This window comes from Morone saxatilis, unplaced genomic scaffold (assembly GCF_004916995.1).
Source record: "Morone saxatilis isolate NCDOM2014 unplaced genomic scaffold, NCSU_SB_2.0 Contig5, whole genome shotgun sequence".
NCBI lineage: Eukaryota > Metazoa > Chordata > Actinopteri > Moronidae > Morone > Morone saxatilis.
In genome coordinates this window covers 15,769,371-15,784,734 of record NW_023340095.1, presented here as the reverse complement: position 1 = coordinate 15,784,734, position 15,364 = coordinate 15,769,371, and the positions used below count along the sequence as shown (strand labels likewise).

Sequence of the window (15,364 nt, the reverse complement as noted above, 5' to 3'; positions counted from 1 at the left end):
ACTTGTTGCTGGTTTTCTCGTGGTTAGTCACATTTGATCATTGTGGCTGTTCGTCTGGTCTGTTTTGTTTGTTTTTTGGTTTGGTGTGTATGCCCTGATACAGTCTATTTAATCACTGCCTAATGGTATTCGGTAATATAGAAGTACAACTACTACCAATCAGAGTGCAGAAAAAGTACTGAATGTGTAAAAACTGACCCCAGCAGTAAGAAGTGTCCAGGTGGGGCCAGGTTGAGTTGAACAGACTCCCGTAACAGACTGAGGAGAGGAGCAACGTTCTCCTGCAGAGCCTGAGCTGAAATACTGCATACAGAGAACAGATTATTATAAACACCTTATTAAACCTAAACTTGGGACTTATGTTGTATGTTGTTCCTATTTACCTCTGGATATAGGCGTAGCTGAACTGTAGCATGGGGATATCGACCAGGCTTGACTTCTAATTTAGAGAAAAGTAGTAAATGCTACAAAAATTAAGCAAATTTGGCTTCAGAAACTTCCAGAATACACATTTCTTGCATGCATATGTCTACCTGTTCTCCTTTGATCTGATGTGGTTTTTTCACTACCTCCTTGACTAGTTGTAGGATGGTATCTGTGTGCAACGTGTTCAAGGATTTCACCAGATCCACAATGGTTAGACGAGACTCACTGGCCACAGGCAAAACCTGGGGAAGACAGAGTTTAATGAATGTGAAGTCTTTCAGTGAGATAGGTGTGACTGTGTCCTTTGTTTGTTTCTAGACTTACTGTAGTTCTTACTTTGTTTTTATGTCTCCTTTTAGTCTTTCTTCTGCTCCATACTTCTCCAAGTGAGGCCATGAGTTGAACCCCATACTGGCCAGTTAGAGGGACCAGGAACTCCAGTATCCGCTGCCGTAAGATCTAAACATGAACACAACGTGAATGAATGAAATTTTCCATAATTATACATGCACATGGATAAATAGGATAAAGTGTGGAAGCAAACACAAACAGCACAACGATATGTGTCATTACATATGTTTGTGTAACACACACCTTGGTGCTTTTAAAGTAGACAGAGGTAGAAGTGTGTCTGGTGCTCTGAGCGGAGTCAGATGCACGCCTCTGAAACTCTTCCCTCATGATCACCCCCCATAACAATGCCATACTACTGAGCATGTGCGGTAGTGCCTCGATCACGGCGCTGCGTGCGTTACGGACATCCACAGGATCACAGGCAACCAAGGACTGACAGGGAGAGAAAGAGAGAGGAAAATGTCATATCATTGATAGAAGAAGTACATCTGTGTATGTGTGTGTGTGTTTGTGTGATTCATCCCTCACCCTCTTGTTGTCCAGTAGACAATAGTGTGCAATGGTGGTCAGGCCTTCAAGCAGAGTCAGAGGGTAGTCAGGGGCAATGTTTTCCCTCCTACCACTCAGGCTGAAAACAGAAACATACATAAATAATTTAAAATCTAAAAATGTCCTCAGTGTATTTCTGAGTATATCACATAAGCTTCTAGACGTAAAGATAAAAAATATGAGTGGCTGAATTCTACAACTTTATCTGCAATTTAGGGACTATTGCTTTCTTTTCCTTCTTTTGCGAATAATCAATTGGCTACTTGAACAGGTTCTTGCACATTTACTATGATATGCACTAGCATACATACCCACTTAAACTGATTATCTGCTTCAATTAACAAATTGGAAAACTTTTTTGTTTGTTGTTTTTTGCACTGTTTTATTATGGTGCTTGTCAAGTAGAAAATATTCTTCCTTTGGTTGGTTTGCTTGCCTTTACTTTTTTATATGGGTATTTGTCATTGGCCCTTTGTGTGTTTCACTATTGGTTGACCTGACTGGCACCCCTAAACATGAAAAAAGACTAACTTAAAGTTGTCAGATTGTCACAGTGTGGGATTGCATTTTCAGTGCCACTCAGCCTACCTCTGATTTGTCTTTCCTCCCTCATGCTCGTAAAGCTTGACCAGCTCGTCCAAGTTCTTGCAGATCTGACTGATGAGTGGAGCCACAATGATGCCTAACGAGCGACCCAAGTATGGCAGAGAGGAACACAGCAGTGACACCCAGTGGGGGTGCATGGTATAGCCGTACTGTGGCTGCAGGGCCCTGGCTGCGGCAGACACAAACATTCCTTGGGCTGTGATGGGGTGGCTTTGGACATACTGAGCTGCCTTGATGGACTGCTGGAAAAGAACTGCAGTTTGCCACTCACGGGCCAGGGGGGTGCTGGCCGTTGGGAATTCCCGAGGCTCCCCGGGCTGGCCAGATGCCCCACTGGACCCAGCTGCTGAGACAGCACCACCAGGCCATACGTGGTACTCCAGGACTATGAGAGCCTGGAGGAGTTTCAGTAGTTCCATCTGTAAGGGGTACTGTTCCTGCCCCCCTCCCGCTCCAAGATTCACCAGACTCTCCTCTGACAGGCCTCCTCCCTGTTCATCCAGCAGCTCCACACATTTGGGTGGCCCCTTGTCCGTTCCCCTCTGGCTGACATACATGGACGCAGAAAGTGTAAGCAGAGCATATTGCTGCACTTTACACCCCGAGAGGAGTCTGCGGACAGGCTCCAGACTGGCCCCATTGCTCTCTTGTCCCCGTGCCATGCAGCCAAGCTGGTTGACAATCCGTGTCAGCACCTCCACACTCTTCACCTGAACCTCCCTGTTTCCCTGCATGTCAAGAGGACCCAGGCTCAGATAGGAAGGGTAATGAGAGCGCAGGAATCGAAGACACAAGGACACCAGCAGTTCAATGAGCAGGGACGGGGGCACAGAGGGGGAGGAGGAAGGGGAAAGCAGGCAGCCGTAGAAGCCATGGCCATCCTGAGCCTGTTGGTGTCGCTGCAGGAGGTTGGAGACCAGATTTAAATGTGCAGCAGAGCTGGTGTCCAGAGAGGTGGAGGAGAAGGCATCCACCAGAGGGCACTCAGCACTGCTCCTCAGCAGGCTGTCTAGCAGTGCCAAGCCTTGGAGCAGATGGCGCCAGCCGCCCGCCACAGGATAGAGCAGCACGTGACGGAACAGAGAGTCGATGGCTTCTCTCTTCTCACGTTCCTGTTTGAGCAGACGAGACCTGGCCATGGCTTCCAGCTCTAAATCCTCCTCATCCTCACTTGACAGTGAATCAGATGCCTGCGTGTGCTCGGACTCTGCCCTCCGCAGGCCGTTGACCACACCTCCTTCCTCAATGCTGCGGTAGGGGACAGATCCTGAGCTGGAGTTCTCAGTGGACGCCTGGGCCCCGCTTGTGTCAGCTGACTCAGTGTGTTCACTCTCTGCCTCCTCCTCCTCCTCTCTAGCCTCTTCCTCTTCTGTCTCTTCACTCTCACTCCTAGACATCACTAAAGCGTCTGGTAGTTTAGCCAACTCTGTGCCACTGTCTAACTCTGCCCACAGGGATTCCCGATCCACAATGTTCATGAGATTTAATGTGGTGACCTCTGTTGCCATGGCATCCGCAGATGTCCCAGACGTTTTGGTGGAGCTTCGACTTCTGCTGCTTAGAATCTTTAGGTTACCTTAAAGAACGAAAGAACCAAAGATTTTCATCCAACTGAAATTGTATTCACTTGCACAACATAGGCAACGAATGCCAACAACAGCACTTACCAACAGTGAGATTTTGTTTGACTCTCAGAATGGAGCAGCGCTGAGTGGAGGGGTAAAGCAGCAACAACAGAATAGGCTCCAGGATCCGAATAACGTCATTGAGGGAAAGAGCCCTGACCAGCCAGCGCTGAGCCGCTGCACTTATGGAGCCATCTGTACAGCTGAGACTGTCCACCACAACACACAGAGACCTGAGAGAGAAACACACGTGTCAAGAGTCAGAAACAAATCTTTCAGAAGTAGGCTGACTATTGTAAATGATCTCAGTTAGTCAGAGAGAAACAGGAGAGAAAGCTTGATGGGGTTCAGAGTTCCCAGTCTGTAGCTGCCTGAATGCAATGTAATGTTAATAAAAACTGGCAAACATAAAGAAGAGACACATTTCCTATCCTTAAATTCTTACCACCAGTAGGGAAACACAATTTTAGCCTGAAGGTAGCACTGTTACCTAAAAGGGTTTACATTATGCATAGTTGTCATTTTCCAAAATTGACTTGTCTGGTCATTTTTGTTTTTATTTTTAAGATGAAATTTAGCACGTTTTCATACTCAATGGGACTTTTTGCTGTTTTCAACTGCTGCAGGTTTCACTGCGCTCAATGTTGGATATTTGCATAGAGTGCACTAATGCCTCCTCGTATGGCAGGTTCAGGTATCAGAAGAGCCTGACACACACAGTATGTTGAGGATGCAAGATATACAAAATCACTACTGAGACAGAATATACAGTATTCAAGAATTACACAAAGACACAGGGATAAAGATAAATGCAGACAAAAATAAAAAGACAATACACTCCATTTGCCTGAAGTCTGCACTGCTTTTCCAGTATGTACTTACCGGTCAAAAGAGCGATTGAGAGACATGGTCCTATTGCTCTGGATCTCCCGCGTCAGGTGCCATAGAACTGTGAAGCGGTGTAGTGCTTCCAGCCTAACAGCCTAGGGAAGACAAACAAAGGACAAACCGTTGGCTTTTTTTACTCAACTGGTCACATTTCGTGGTAGGAGAAATTAAAATGTGTGAACAAATTGTGGTTCAGCATGTGTTAAGGTATACTCACCTTGTCTTTGTGCAATAGCGCCTGGCAGATTATGTCCTCACAGATTGACGCAGATGGAGCCAAACAGTGAAGCCTGTAAAAGAGTTCCACACAGGAAATGTGCTGCTCTCTCCGCTCTGTGTCCAGCTGGCTCCACAGTACCTTGGAGAGCCTCTGGGTCACACCAAATAAAAGAAAATCTTATAATACCGCATTCATATTACAGCTTTAAGTTACAACAACATTTTTCAATTCTATAACCTAACCTGAAAGAAATCTGTGCGCTCCTCTATGGCACGAAGCAGAGCAGGATAGATGGGTGGCACGGTGACCATCTGCAGCTGCCCACTCAGAGGGTTGGAGTCACATGTCTGGTAGCGGCTGTGCTTGTCCTGGATGACCAGTGCTAGGGACTGGGAGTGGTTGATGAGTTCCAGCAGGGAGGCCACTGCAGTGTGCTGGATGTTGTAGTCTCTGGACAGGCAGCACAGTGTCATCAAGGACCTCAACCACACTGGCAGGCTGTCCATGTCAGTGCCTATGGAAAAAAAACAACGTTTTAAATAGGTTTAATATATATAAGTGCAATACTAAATCTCTAGAGTACTCTATGTAGCTGAGAAGGTGGTCACAGTGTTGTTAGAAGATTACAATCCAATTGTGTGCTGACCTGTGCGACCAAACATGTCGGTGTGGAGAGCCAGAGTCTCCTCTTCACTTAGGTAGACAGGGAAGGTGGTGCACTCCAGCAGCAGGTGGCAGGTGGCGGTGAAGGCCTGTCGACATGCCTCAGAGATCTCTGCCTTGCCCCGGGGCATGTAGCCAGCTGCCCAGTCCAGTCCTAAATGCCCACACTCCTTTTTCTTCTCTTTGGGGGCTGCTGAGAGCTGGGCGTCAGACGTAGGCCGGGCTTTAAGCTTGTTCGGAGTGAACAGTTCAGTCAGTTTGTCTTTAATTTCCTGTCCCCCTTTGCTCGACAACAAAGACTTCTGTTCCACCAAAGCAGCCGTTAGCTCAGGCTGGGGTGCTTCCTCCTGTCCCCTGACATCCTCCACCTGCACTAGCAGGTATCTGAAACAGAGAAGGAGGTCAAATATTTAGCAATCACAGTTAAAAAAAAAAAAGAGGTCCACGTAGGTTACAGCTAATTTTATAATGTCTCAGTAGTTTACCTCGTGGTTATGAAGGCCAGGATGTCCTGCAGACACTGGCTCATGGTGTCTACACTGCCTCCCTTCCTCCACACTCCCTCGCCTTCTTTGCAAATTCCATTTCCCTCGGCCTGCAACCCCATCCCTGGTGGGAGATGTTGCTCTGACGGTGAGGCGCTGATGCCCAGTCCACTGTCTTCAGACCTGAGTGTCGGGTAAACACCATCTGCAGCTTCTGCCTCATCTCCTCTTTCTCGGTTCAGCTCTTCATCTCCATGGTGACCATTAACCTGACTAACACCACCATCTTTTTTTCCCTCGTTTTCTATATCCTAGATAGAGTATAATTAATAATATGAGGCACAGTTAAACATCAGAAATATCATTTGAAGGACCAGTGTGTAGGATTTAGTGGCAAAATGCCTAACCTGAGTCTTTTTGCTTTCCTCCTCTGGTGATTGGAACTGCATGTTCTCTGTGTGTTCCCCTGCCTCCGAATCCATATCAGCTACAGGCATCTGGATCTTACTCAGGACCTTGAAGCAAGCACGTAGACCCTGTGTAACATCTTCCAGGCTAACAGTGTCCATATGGCTGCGCAGAGTGCACAGCATGGTGCTCAGCATCTCAGGGAGGAACTGTGATTGGATGTCAGCATGGAGCTCCTGTGGGAAAAATACATGTAAAACACACTGTTTGCGTACAGAAATTTCTTTAGGTGTTTGTGTTAGTTAGACTTGAGTCAACTCATGCTGAGTAATAGTCAATATTTGTTTAAGTGAATACCAGGTGTGCAAAAAAGATACATTTTTGTTTATTTTGTCAAAATAACACCAGTTTGCCTTTCTAACTGTGTAAATATGTTGGATTTTGCTAAAATGTCAAACCACATAATTCTGTTTTACAGGAAAAGTATTTGTTCTGGGTTTAAGAAAGATTCCCCTTCCAGTGTAAGTTTCACGGCATCAATTTTGTTTCACAAGGGAAGGAACAGATGCAGTGCAAGTACACGAGTTATTTACCAGAGGAAGAACGTCGAGCAGAAAAATGATAAGATTGGACATCTCCGTGACAGAAGGAGCAGGGTGACTGCGGTCATGCTGAGGAGGCGTTGGTGGATCATCTTTGTCACTATAGAGCAAAGACAGAAATAAAAACAGTCATCCTTGACAGCTGATACTGCTCTAATACTGCATTCTATGTAAATACCTTTTCCTATAATCTTGCATTTTTTAAGTTTGCATCATATACTGTGTAGTACACCTGACAGGTAATTAATGTAATGGCCGCCATACCTGAGAGATGTGCACAAACGTCGGGTCATGTACTCCCACAGGTATTCACTGTTCATGGAGCTCACGAGCATATTCACCGTCTTTATTATCTCTGATGCATTCTTATTCTCTTTTATCTTACTGTTAAGAAGAAAACATAACAAAAGCATAACTTGTTTGTGCATGTTCGTGGTTGTCATTTGCAATTTTGTTACATGTTCAGTTAAATATGTATTCAGCAATGAACGTCCTTGCATCTGTCCAAGCATCTATCACTCTCACCTGGCTAGCTGGTTGCCCGAGAGCCCTAAGCTAGTGATCATTTCCTCCCCCACCATCTCTCGACAGTAGTTGTGGAAGGCTCGGACCACCTCCAACAACACGCTGCTCAACACCACTGGACCTGTGCAGGAGCATTGTCATTATGACAGGCTTAGAGTAAAGCTGAGACATTGACAACAAGAGTGGTGGATCAAGTACCTCAGCATTTTTATGTATTTGTGTACTGTACTGCTGAGTGCTGCCTACCTATCTCCGGTTTATCCAGCAGACTGATGATGATGCGAAAAGGCCGGAGGTATTCAATCACATTCTCCCGGTCGTTCTCCACACCCTTCTGTTTGAGGATGTTAATCAGAGCCTGAAATGAAAGAAACAAACACATGAGAATAAGAAACACAGGTGGCAAACATACATTGGTATTGTGTTCATTGTGTGACATGTAAATTAGGAATTATCTTTCAGGAATTGTTTACTGTAGACATTGTGTTAGTTTAGTTTAGTTAAGACATTTTGGGAAATATGTTAGTTGTAGTTATTATAGGAATACTTGGCTGGTGCAGTCACTTTCTGGAGTCTCTGCAGGTTGCCTGGAACCTCACTGTGATAACAGACAAGTTACTGCTCCCAGCCAAGAAATAGTCTGGTACATAACCCCCTCTATAACCACATTACTAATTATCATAAAGAAAAAGGGTGGTATTGATTTACCTAACTTTAGGCAAGAAAGTGAACAAGCATATTTCCCAAAATGTCCAACTCTTTAACAACACTGACAAATCAGGTTATACTGTATTTTTTAGGCTTTGTGGTGTGTTTGTGTGCTAACATGTGAGTGCTAACACACCTGCACAAGGTAATCTCTAGAGTAGGTGTTAAAGTAGTAGGATGTATGTTCCTCTGTAGTAGTGGAGAGGGTGGGGTGTGGTGCCACCATTCCTCCTTTTATGTTAGTCCCTGAAAACACATAGAGAGGGGCAAACAATACTGAGTTAACTGAGAAACGTAGAAGTTGGTAATTCATTACTGAAGTGTAATTAAATGACCAGCACCTAGAAGCCATGCGTAGAGGCGTCTGTTGAGAGACATGTCTCTGCGGAGTAGTGTAAGCGAGGCGGCAGACACCACTGTGATCATGTCTTTGACACTCATGGCAATACTGGCCTCCGCTGGGTCCTAAACCAACAACAGGCATAGCAACAGTTGGTCGAGGAACAACAAGAAAGCATGGGAGTGTAATGACAGGACAGTCCCTGTGTTCAATGGAAAAGGTAGAGAGGTAGTATTGGAGGTAACTCACAAATGTAATACACAATATTCATAAACAGTGGTTGCTCAGAATAAACAAAAGAAAATATTAGATAGCTGACAATAGCAGTGATAGCCATTACAGGATGCAACAATCCTGTAATTCCTGTTTTTGTTTCCTAAATAACCTATATCTAGTGATGTTATGGGATTGATTGATTGACTTCAGGAATAGAAAAGGAGAAACACGTCAAAGTTGTTGTCCAGAAAGACAGGAAGTGACTGTGATTAGATGTGTACCTACCACGCATTCAGCAAAGGGGAAAAAGTAGAGCAGGATTTCAAGCATATTCCTCTGCACCAGGACATTTGAATCTTGCAAAGAAAGACACACTGACTTCACCTGAAGACAAACAGAAGCCAAGAAGCTCAGATGTTCAGACAGATGACAAAAGATAGTGATGGAAGAGACTGTACAACAATACAAAAATATCTTTATAAGTGTAGCTCTTCATTATTAAATGTGCTTCATACCATATGTGTGCAGTATATACATACAACAGACAAACACAGAAACTCACCACCAGTTGGTGATCGTAGCCTAGCATGTGTGTTTGCTCGCGCAGGGACTCACTGCGGTCAAAATGTGTGACTATAAAGACGGAGGCGGGTAGTCGCACCATGGGGCTGATGAGCATAGTGCCCCACAGGGCACCATAGAAGACCTGCTGACCCACCAGCAGTGACAACTTGAGCAGTAATGCATCAGTCCTGGAAAAACAAAAAGACAAAATGAATAAAAACCCATTGACATGAGGTTCATGAATACATCCACTTATAAATCTATACTCCAGAGTGGCAGGCTGGCCTTATGGTTAGTGATACCAATCAATCCTGATCAGAATTGTACAGTGTTTCAGTATAAAAGTACTATTTAGGCAGAATACAATCCTAAGGGGTCAAAGTTGTAAATCCAAACTCATGTTCAGCCCTGTCTTCATACAGATTGGATGATACCGTTGCCACTGTTTTAGCACTTCCTAATTTACTTTTTGATACCAAGTGTAGCCTCCTGAATACAAACATACATAAACAGTGAAAGTTTGACAGATTATGAATAGATAAGGATTATATTGTTATAAAAAAGGTTGACAACTAATCCCATGAGAAAACCAAAACCATCTCTTAATGCTTATCTGTGGCTCTCAGCCCCAAACCCATTTGTTCCTTCTGTAATGAGTCAATGTAATGTATACTTTCATTTGAAAACAACACCAGGTCAAAACCTTGTATATGACTGGACTGTTGATGCTTAGCGGTAGTGTCTATAATGTAAATATTAAATGTCTCTTGATTTGTCTGTGAAAGAATCGTCTCTATATTTTCCTTTGAAACACTTTACTGAGTGCTTTTGTCAGAGTGCTTTATCTGTGCACTCTCTCTCATGTCTATCTGCGCATTGAGAGCTGTTTGGAGGCAGAAGTGCCAGGAAGCACTATCCACTTCCTTAGGTGTTCAGACAGAGTGCACTGTGGCTCATGATCGACAGTGATTCGCTAATCAGGCAAGAATACACAATCATAATATATTATAAACAATATAGATTATATATTATACATGATATTAATGATCTGATTCTAGTAATTCAGGAATACGCATCTCATTTGCTTCCAACTCACTACAGTGCTGATGTTAACCATAATGCAGGAACATGTCACCCAGTGCAACAGTGTGGCTCACTGATGTGTTTTTAATCGTTTTTGGACGATGGAGCTCTATTGCTCAGAGGAATTAACTATGTCAGGCTTTGTCTACACAGACATTCATTTTTAGCAGGAGTATCTCATTGTTGGTTTTAGTCTTTTTCATAATTTGATGACGATTACAAAATATAGAATATTATCAGCCTTCTCCTTAAAATTAAAAAACACAGTTTGAGATAATTTCTTTCTTTCTCCTGACAACCACAGTCTTTACCTGTCGTAAACCCCCAGTCCCTCCTCCAGGCCTGGAAGTAGTCCTGTTATGAAGGCCTGAAGACTGGGCAGCAGAGCCTTCTGCAGTGGGAGATAGTAGCGCTCGTAAAGTGTCAGCAACACAGGCTTCACTGCCATGGCTGCGTGGCCCAACAGCGGGAACAATCCTGAACTGGAAACCAGTAAGACACACACACCCACAAGTTTAATCATTAAACAGCTGCACACGTAATCTGGCCAGCTCTCTCCTTAAAGCAGAAAAAGGTTTCTGCCAGTTTCTTCACCTGTAAATAAACAGATCCTTGGCCAGCCATTTCGTTCCAATGATTTTGAAAATGACCTCATAGGTCTCCAGAGCCTTGAGGTGTACTCCGCTCGGCAGAGCTGGGTGCAGGCACTGGGCGAGACGCTTCCCTATGATCAGCCTTTTGGGCAGTAGTGAGTAGCGAAGGTTACTCTGCAGGGCCTGAAAGAAAAAGACAAAAGAAAGGAAAAACACTGTGCAAATTGTCATAGCACAGTTTCATGTTTAACAGATGAAAATGTTCTGGTCTCATGTTCCCTGTGTGCTTTAAGGATTCGATTCTGTGTGAATCAACACACAGACACTCCAAAGTAAATATCCGCTCTGCGAGTGAAAATTAAAGTGGCACATTTATTGCCTAAAATAAATGGCCAGAAGAGGAGTACGGTTATAAAAGCGAGAGAGAGAGTCTCACTAAGAAACAAGAACTTCCTCATAAGTACTGAGAACTGAAACACACAAAGCAGCTGTGAAGTTGAAACCCGCAAAATGCGGACACGTAAAAAAAAAAAAGGTTACATAAGACAATAGAACCCAGATCATCATTACACTGAATGACTTAGGATGTTGAGATATTTAAATAAATATATCACAGTAAAAACAGCATTAAAACCACTATAAAATCGTACCTTATTAAGCTTGCCCAGGCAGGAGATGAGATCTGCCCACTCACTTGAAGACTCAAAGTTTCGCAGCGCCTTCTCAATGACCGCCGCATAGCTACGGTAACGGTAGTCATTCTGCAGTTCTAACTCCTCAGGATCCATGATACATCAGTCTGATACCAGCATGTTCAGCACAATATTTCTGGACAAGAGTTGAGACAAACAAGAGTTTGTAAGAGAAAGAGGCAGTATGTTTATCACACTCACAAGAGCAATCAGGTACAGGATAGTCTCTGTCTGTCTGCAACCTGCTTCATGTCCCTCTGACTCTGAGGCTTGTTTATGGCAAATAAAATTAGCCAATTAGCGCTGTTCACTGATATACACAGGCTGTGGAGACAAATGTCCTCATTCATGACTGGTCAGGGTTTGTCTGATTGACCTGTCTCTCAGTCTGAAGAGGGAGGAGTCCTTCTAACACAAACTGTGTGGCCCTGCATGCACTTCCAGAGAAAAACAAGTCATAGACTGGGCACAAACACACAGAAGGATATAGTACGTCTCTCTCTTGTTTAACAACTAAATGCTCCACTACCTTCACTGACATATGCTAACTTTGTCTGTCTGCTGTTTGGTGCTGGGCAGGTAGCGTACAGCTTTTATCACTGAAAAAACCACCTGCTGTGGGGCTAGAAAGGAGGTTAATCAGAGTGATGAGATGAACCAAACTGTAAAGTGAACTGAAAGTTGTTAAAAAGCTCTGTAGAGCTTTTTTTAAAAAAAATCTTATTTTAGGCACTGAACACTCAGAAGGTCACCACTGCTAAATATACGACAGAAAGAGAAAAGTGGCTTTCTGCTTTCAAGCACATGGCACAGGCAGTGGTGTGTCTGAGTGTGTCTGAGTGTGTGTGTGTGTGTGTGTGTGTGTGCATGTAGTGTATTTGAACGAAGCTAAACAGAAAGTCGGGTGGGGGAGTAGGAGGGCAGGATTAGAGGAGCAGACATCTGGACTCCCTGTGCCTGAGCTGAGAGGGGCTTTACCATCATGGACAAACCCAACAACACGTGCTGAGGGCGGCTTTGTATTGTCAGCCTATTGACAGAAAAATAATCAAAAAAAATTAAATTCCTCCCAACATTTGCTGGTTCGTGTTTTAAAAATGTGAACATTGTTGCTGATGTACTAATATCTCCAATCTTCAAAATTCTGTGGGTTTTTTTTTTCTGTTGCTCAATCAAAATAATATCGATATGGAGACATCACTCTGGTGAATTGATTTTTTTTGTGACATTTTACATATGAAGCAAGTAATAAATGAATGTAAAAACAATGAATATGTTAAGGTTAATCTACAATGAAAATAATAAGTGGTATTAGGGGAAGCATCATACTGCCAACAGCTGATCTTCAGTGCGATAATAAAGAAAAAAAGTCTAAGCCAGATCTTGACCCACAGCAATGAGACAGTAGTAAAGGTTTATTTCTTGTGGAGAAAACAGGAGCGATAACTCTCTCGAGTCCTTCCACGAACTGATTACGCTCTCGTACTATAGCCACAATTAATTCTGATCCAGCAAATGTACCCAACAGGAAATTGTGCAGCTGGTTATTACAATAACCGCAAATATAACATTATAACACATTTCACATGGTGAACTTCACAGGAAACGTGGATCAGTAACAACTTTAAACAACTACAACACAAATACAAAAACAAGAGAACATAAACATGAGATAAGAAAAGGAAGACTCGCACCACCTGTACCCAAACCCTGTTAAAAACCACGTCATCATTGTTATAAATGAGGGAAATATTCCAACTGGTTAGTCATATTTAACCAAAACAGACTAATGACATCAAAACACTGCTAATCCCTAAAAGCCACATGCAGGACCCGTGACTGCAGTATTTGGAAAATCCTGGCTCCAACCCTGTCACCAGTGGATTAAACGCTCCAACGACAGCCTTGGTACAATGTATATGTATGTTAGGTGTTGCTATTCTACACAGATCCACTTCAGATGTTTTCTCCTCAGATGGACCATAACTCTTCCTGCAAACACAACAACTTATTTGTGTGCAACCTTGAAGCAAATGAGGATCCTAAAAAAACTGTTTATTCACAGGTGACAGCTCGATAATCAAATCGTGCAGGCCAAGCAGAACTAAAAGCGCATTCTCACTTCCTCATTGTATGTATCAGCAAACCAGCAAGTGTGATAAAAGCATGCATTTCTACAGGCTGCTGTAAGGCAGAGGAGTGTGTGTGTGTGTGTGCTTTGAGGGTGGACGCACTATGGCACACAGCAAGCTGCACTGATGGTCTGTGTCACCTGACTGACACCACCACAGGCTCGAATCTCACTGTGTTTAGCTGTCAAATTGCAGAGGAAAATATATAAAGTGTGGCCAAATGACAGCTGTCTGCTGCAGCTTTTGGCCTGTGAGTATACTGTAGCATCAGTGCAGCCTACTGCTGAGTATATTATATAACTGCACGGCCTCAGATCACACACTGGATTATAATATCACTGCCTCCAAGAGTAACAAACAGTGTGGGCTAACGTTAGTCTGATATGTTGGTGCACAGCTAGCCTAGACACATTTTCGTCATTAGCTACTAAAACCGAACAAGGGGGAAATGAATAGCGTTAAATATAACTTAGCCGTAAAACCGTAACCTTTAAGTAACGTTTATATAATAATATATATAAAGTGTGACACCACTGCTGTAAGAAAACAGCATATAGCATTAGAGCAAACAGCTAAAAGCGTAAACACAATCAGCTAGCCATCAGGTGCATCAGTGACTCACCAGCTGAGAAACGAGCCCCGTCGCTTCAAATGGGTCCGACTGGAAGGAGCGACAGCCCGGTCCTCATGGTGCACAGTTCACGCTGCCGTCGCTTCAGAGGAAACAAGAAGCAAAAAGCCCGTTTGTTTGTCCTGAGGAGGAGTGAGTGTCACTAAACATCCCCGGAGGGTAGCAGTGACAGTAGCAGGGACAGGAGCAGTCACAGCGGGGCGGGATCCTCACTCAGCTGATTCAGAGCTGGACGCGGCCGGACGCTTCACTTCCTGACAGAGAAAGAGGGGTGGGGCGGGAATATTTCATACGGTAAAGGGCATGTTTGCTCTTTCAAACCGAAGTCGAAAAGTCAGCACACGAAAAACAAAAAAAGAAATTAGACTAAATTGTCGCCCAGAGCGAAAATAAACCAGTTAATCCGAGCAGCTTTTAAACGCAAATGTACACATGACTGTGAAGTCACTGCCCTCAGGCTTTGGTATAGTCCAGGATGTACCGTGTTTACAAACCTATCACCTCACTGCCAGATATTTAACAACAATGCAACCACGCAGTCTATGACAAAACAACCTTAGCCAGAATTGTATTTGTTTATTTTGTTACTGCAAATCCAAAAAATGAATGTTCTGATATCGTCTAGTTTTGTTTCGACATAGGTAATTAAGGGATTATTGTGTTACGTATTATACAACATAGACTAACTTTAAATATATACAATGAAATTAGGGAGATATTTCGACATGTCATAGCATGAAAAGCACCTGTTCTGCTAAATTTAAAAAAACCCCACCAATACCGGATTTTGTGGCTGATACTGGTACCAAAACACTACCGCTTTTGTCCACAGGGGCCGCCAGAAACAACAAAAAATGTAACTCACTCAAATATCAGCAGCGTTTACCGCTCCAAGTAGTAATTAAAGAACACAATGACACATGTCAGTGTTACACTATTAACTATTATATTCATTGGGCTATTATTACTGATGCATTAGTGTGTAAGCTGTTTACTGTTGTAGTTGGTGAAACTAATATTTAATAATAATAATAATAATATTTCTGTCTACAAA

General features: G+C 43.4%; 1 protein-coding gene across 3 annotated transcripts in view; it reads right to left on the bottom strand.

Annotated features, from left to right (window-relative positions):
* dop1b (DOP1 leucine zipper like protein B) overlaps positions 1 to 14,692 on the bottom strand; it is a 21,059-nt gene extending 6,367 nt beyond the window's left edge. Inside the window, exons 1-26 of one of the 3 annotated variants that reach the window (XM_035676559.1) lie at positions 14,302 to 14,692; positions 11,506 to 11,683; positions 10,857 to 11,038; positions 10,574 to 10,744; positions 9,178 to 9,367; positions 8,901 to 8,999; positions 8,401 to 8,524; positions 8,196 to 8,305; positions 7,598 to 7,709; positions 7,352 to 7,472; positions 7,091 to 7,210; positions 6,818 to 6,926; positions 6,224 to 6,460; positions 5,817 to 6,127; positions 5,315 to 5,715; positions 4,911 to 5,182; positions 4,666 to 4,818; positions 4,443 to 4,543; positions 3,603 to 3,793; positions 1,918 to 3,511; positions 1,309 to 1,408; positions 1,021 to 1,212; positions 751 to 885; positions 534 to 668; positions 384 to 436; positions 199 to 303 (exon numbers count right to left, since the gene is read on the bottom strand). In XM_035676559.1, the coding sequence (XP_035532452.1) occupies positions 199 to 303; positions 384 to 436; positions 534 to 668; positions 751 to 885; positions 1,021 to 1,212; positions 1,309 to 1,408; positions 1,918 to 3,511; positions 3,603 to 3,793; positions 4,443 to 4,543; positions 4,666 to 4,818; positions 4,911 to 5,182; positions 5,315 to 5,715; positions 5,817 to 6,127; positions 6,224 to 6,460; positions 6,818 to 6,926; positions 7,091 to 7,210; positions 7,352 to 7,472; positions 7,598 to 7,709; positions 8,196 to 8,305; positions 8,401 to 8,524; positions 8,901 to 8,999; positions 9,178 to 9,367; positions 10,574 to 10,744; positions 10,857 to 11,038; positions 11,506 to 11,643 (5,456 nt within the window). In that variant the 5' untranslated portion in view covers positions 11,644 to 11,683; positions 14,302 to 14,692. Of the gene's footprint in view, positions 1 to 198; positions 304 to 383; positions 440 to 533; positions 669 to 750; positions 886 to 1,020; positions 1,213 to 1,308; positions 1,409 to 1,917; positions 3,512 to 3,602; positions 3,794 to 4,442; positions 4,544 to 4,665; positions 4,819 to 4,910; positions 5,183 to 5,314; positions 5,716 to 5,816; positions 6,128 to 6,223; positions 6,461 to 6,817; positions 6,927 to 7,090; positions 7,211 to 7,351; positions 7,473 to 7,597; positions 7,710 to 8,195; positions 8,306 to 8,400; positions 8,525 to 8,900; positions 9,000 to 9,177; positions 9,368 to 10,573; positions 10,745 to 10,856; positions 11,039 to 11,505; positions 11,684 to 14,301 lie in introns of all 3 variants that reach the window. The other 2 variants (XM_035676558.1, XM_035676560.1) reach the window with 2 other exon arrangements.
* Positions 14,693 to 15,364: the final 672 nt, after the last annotated feature.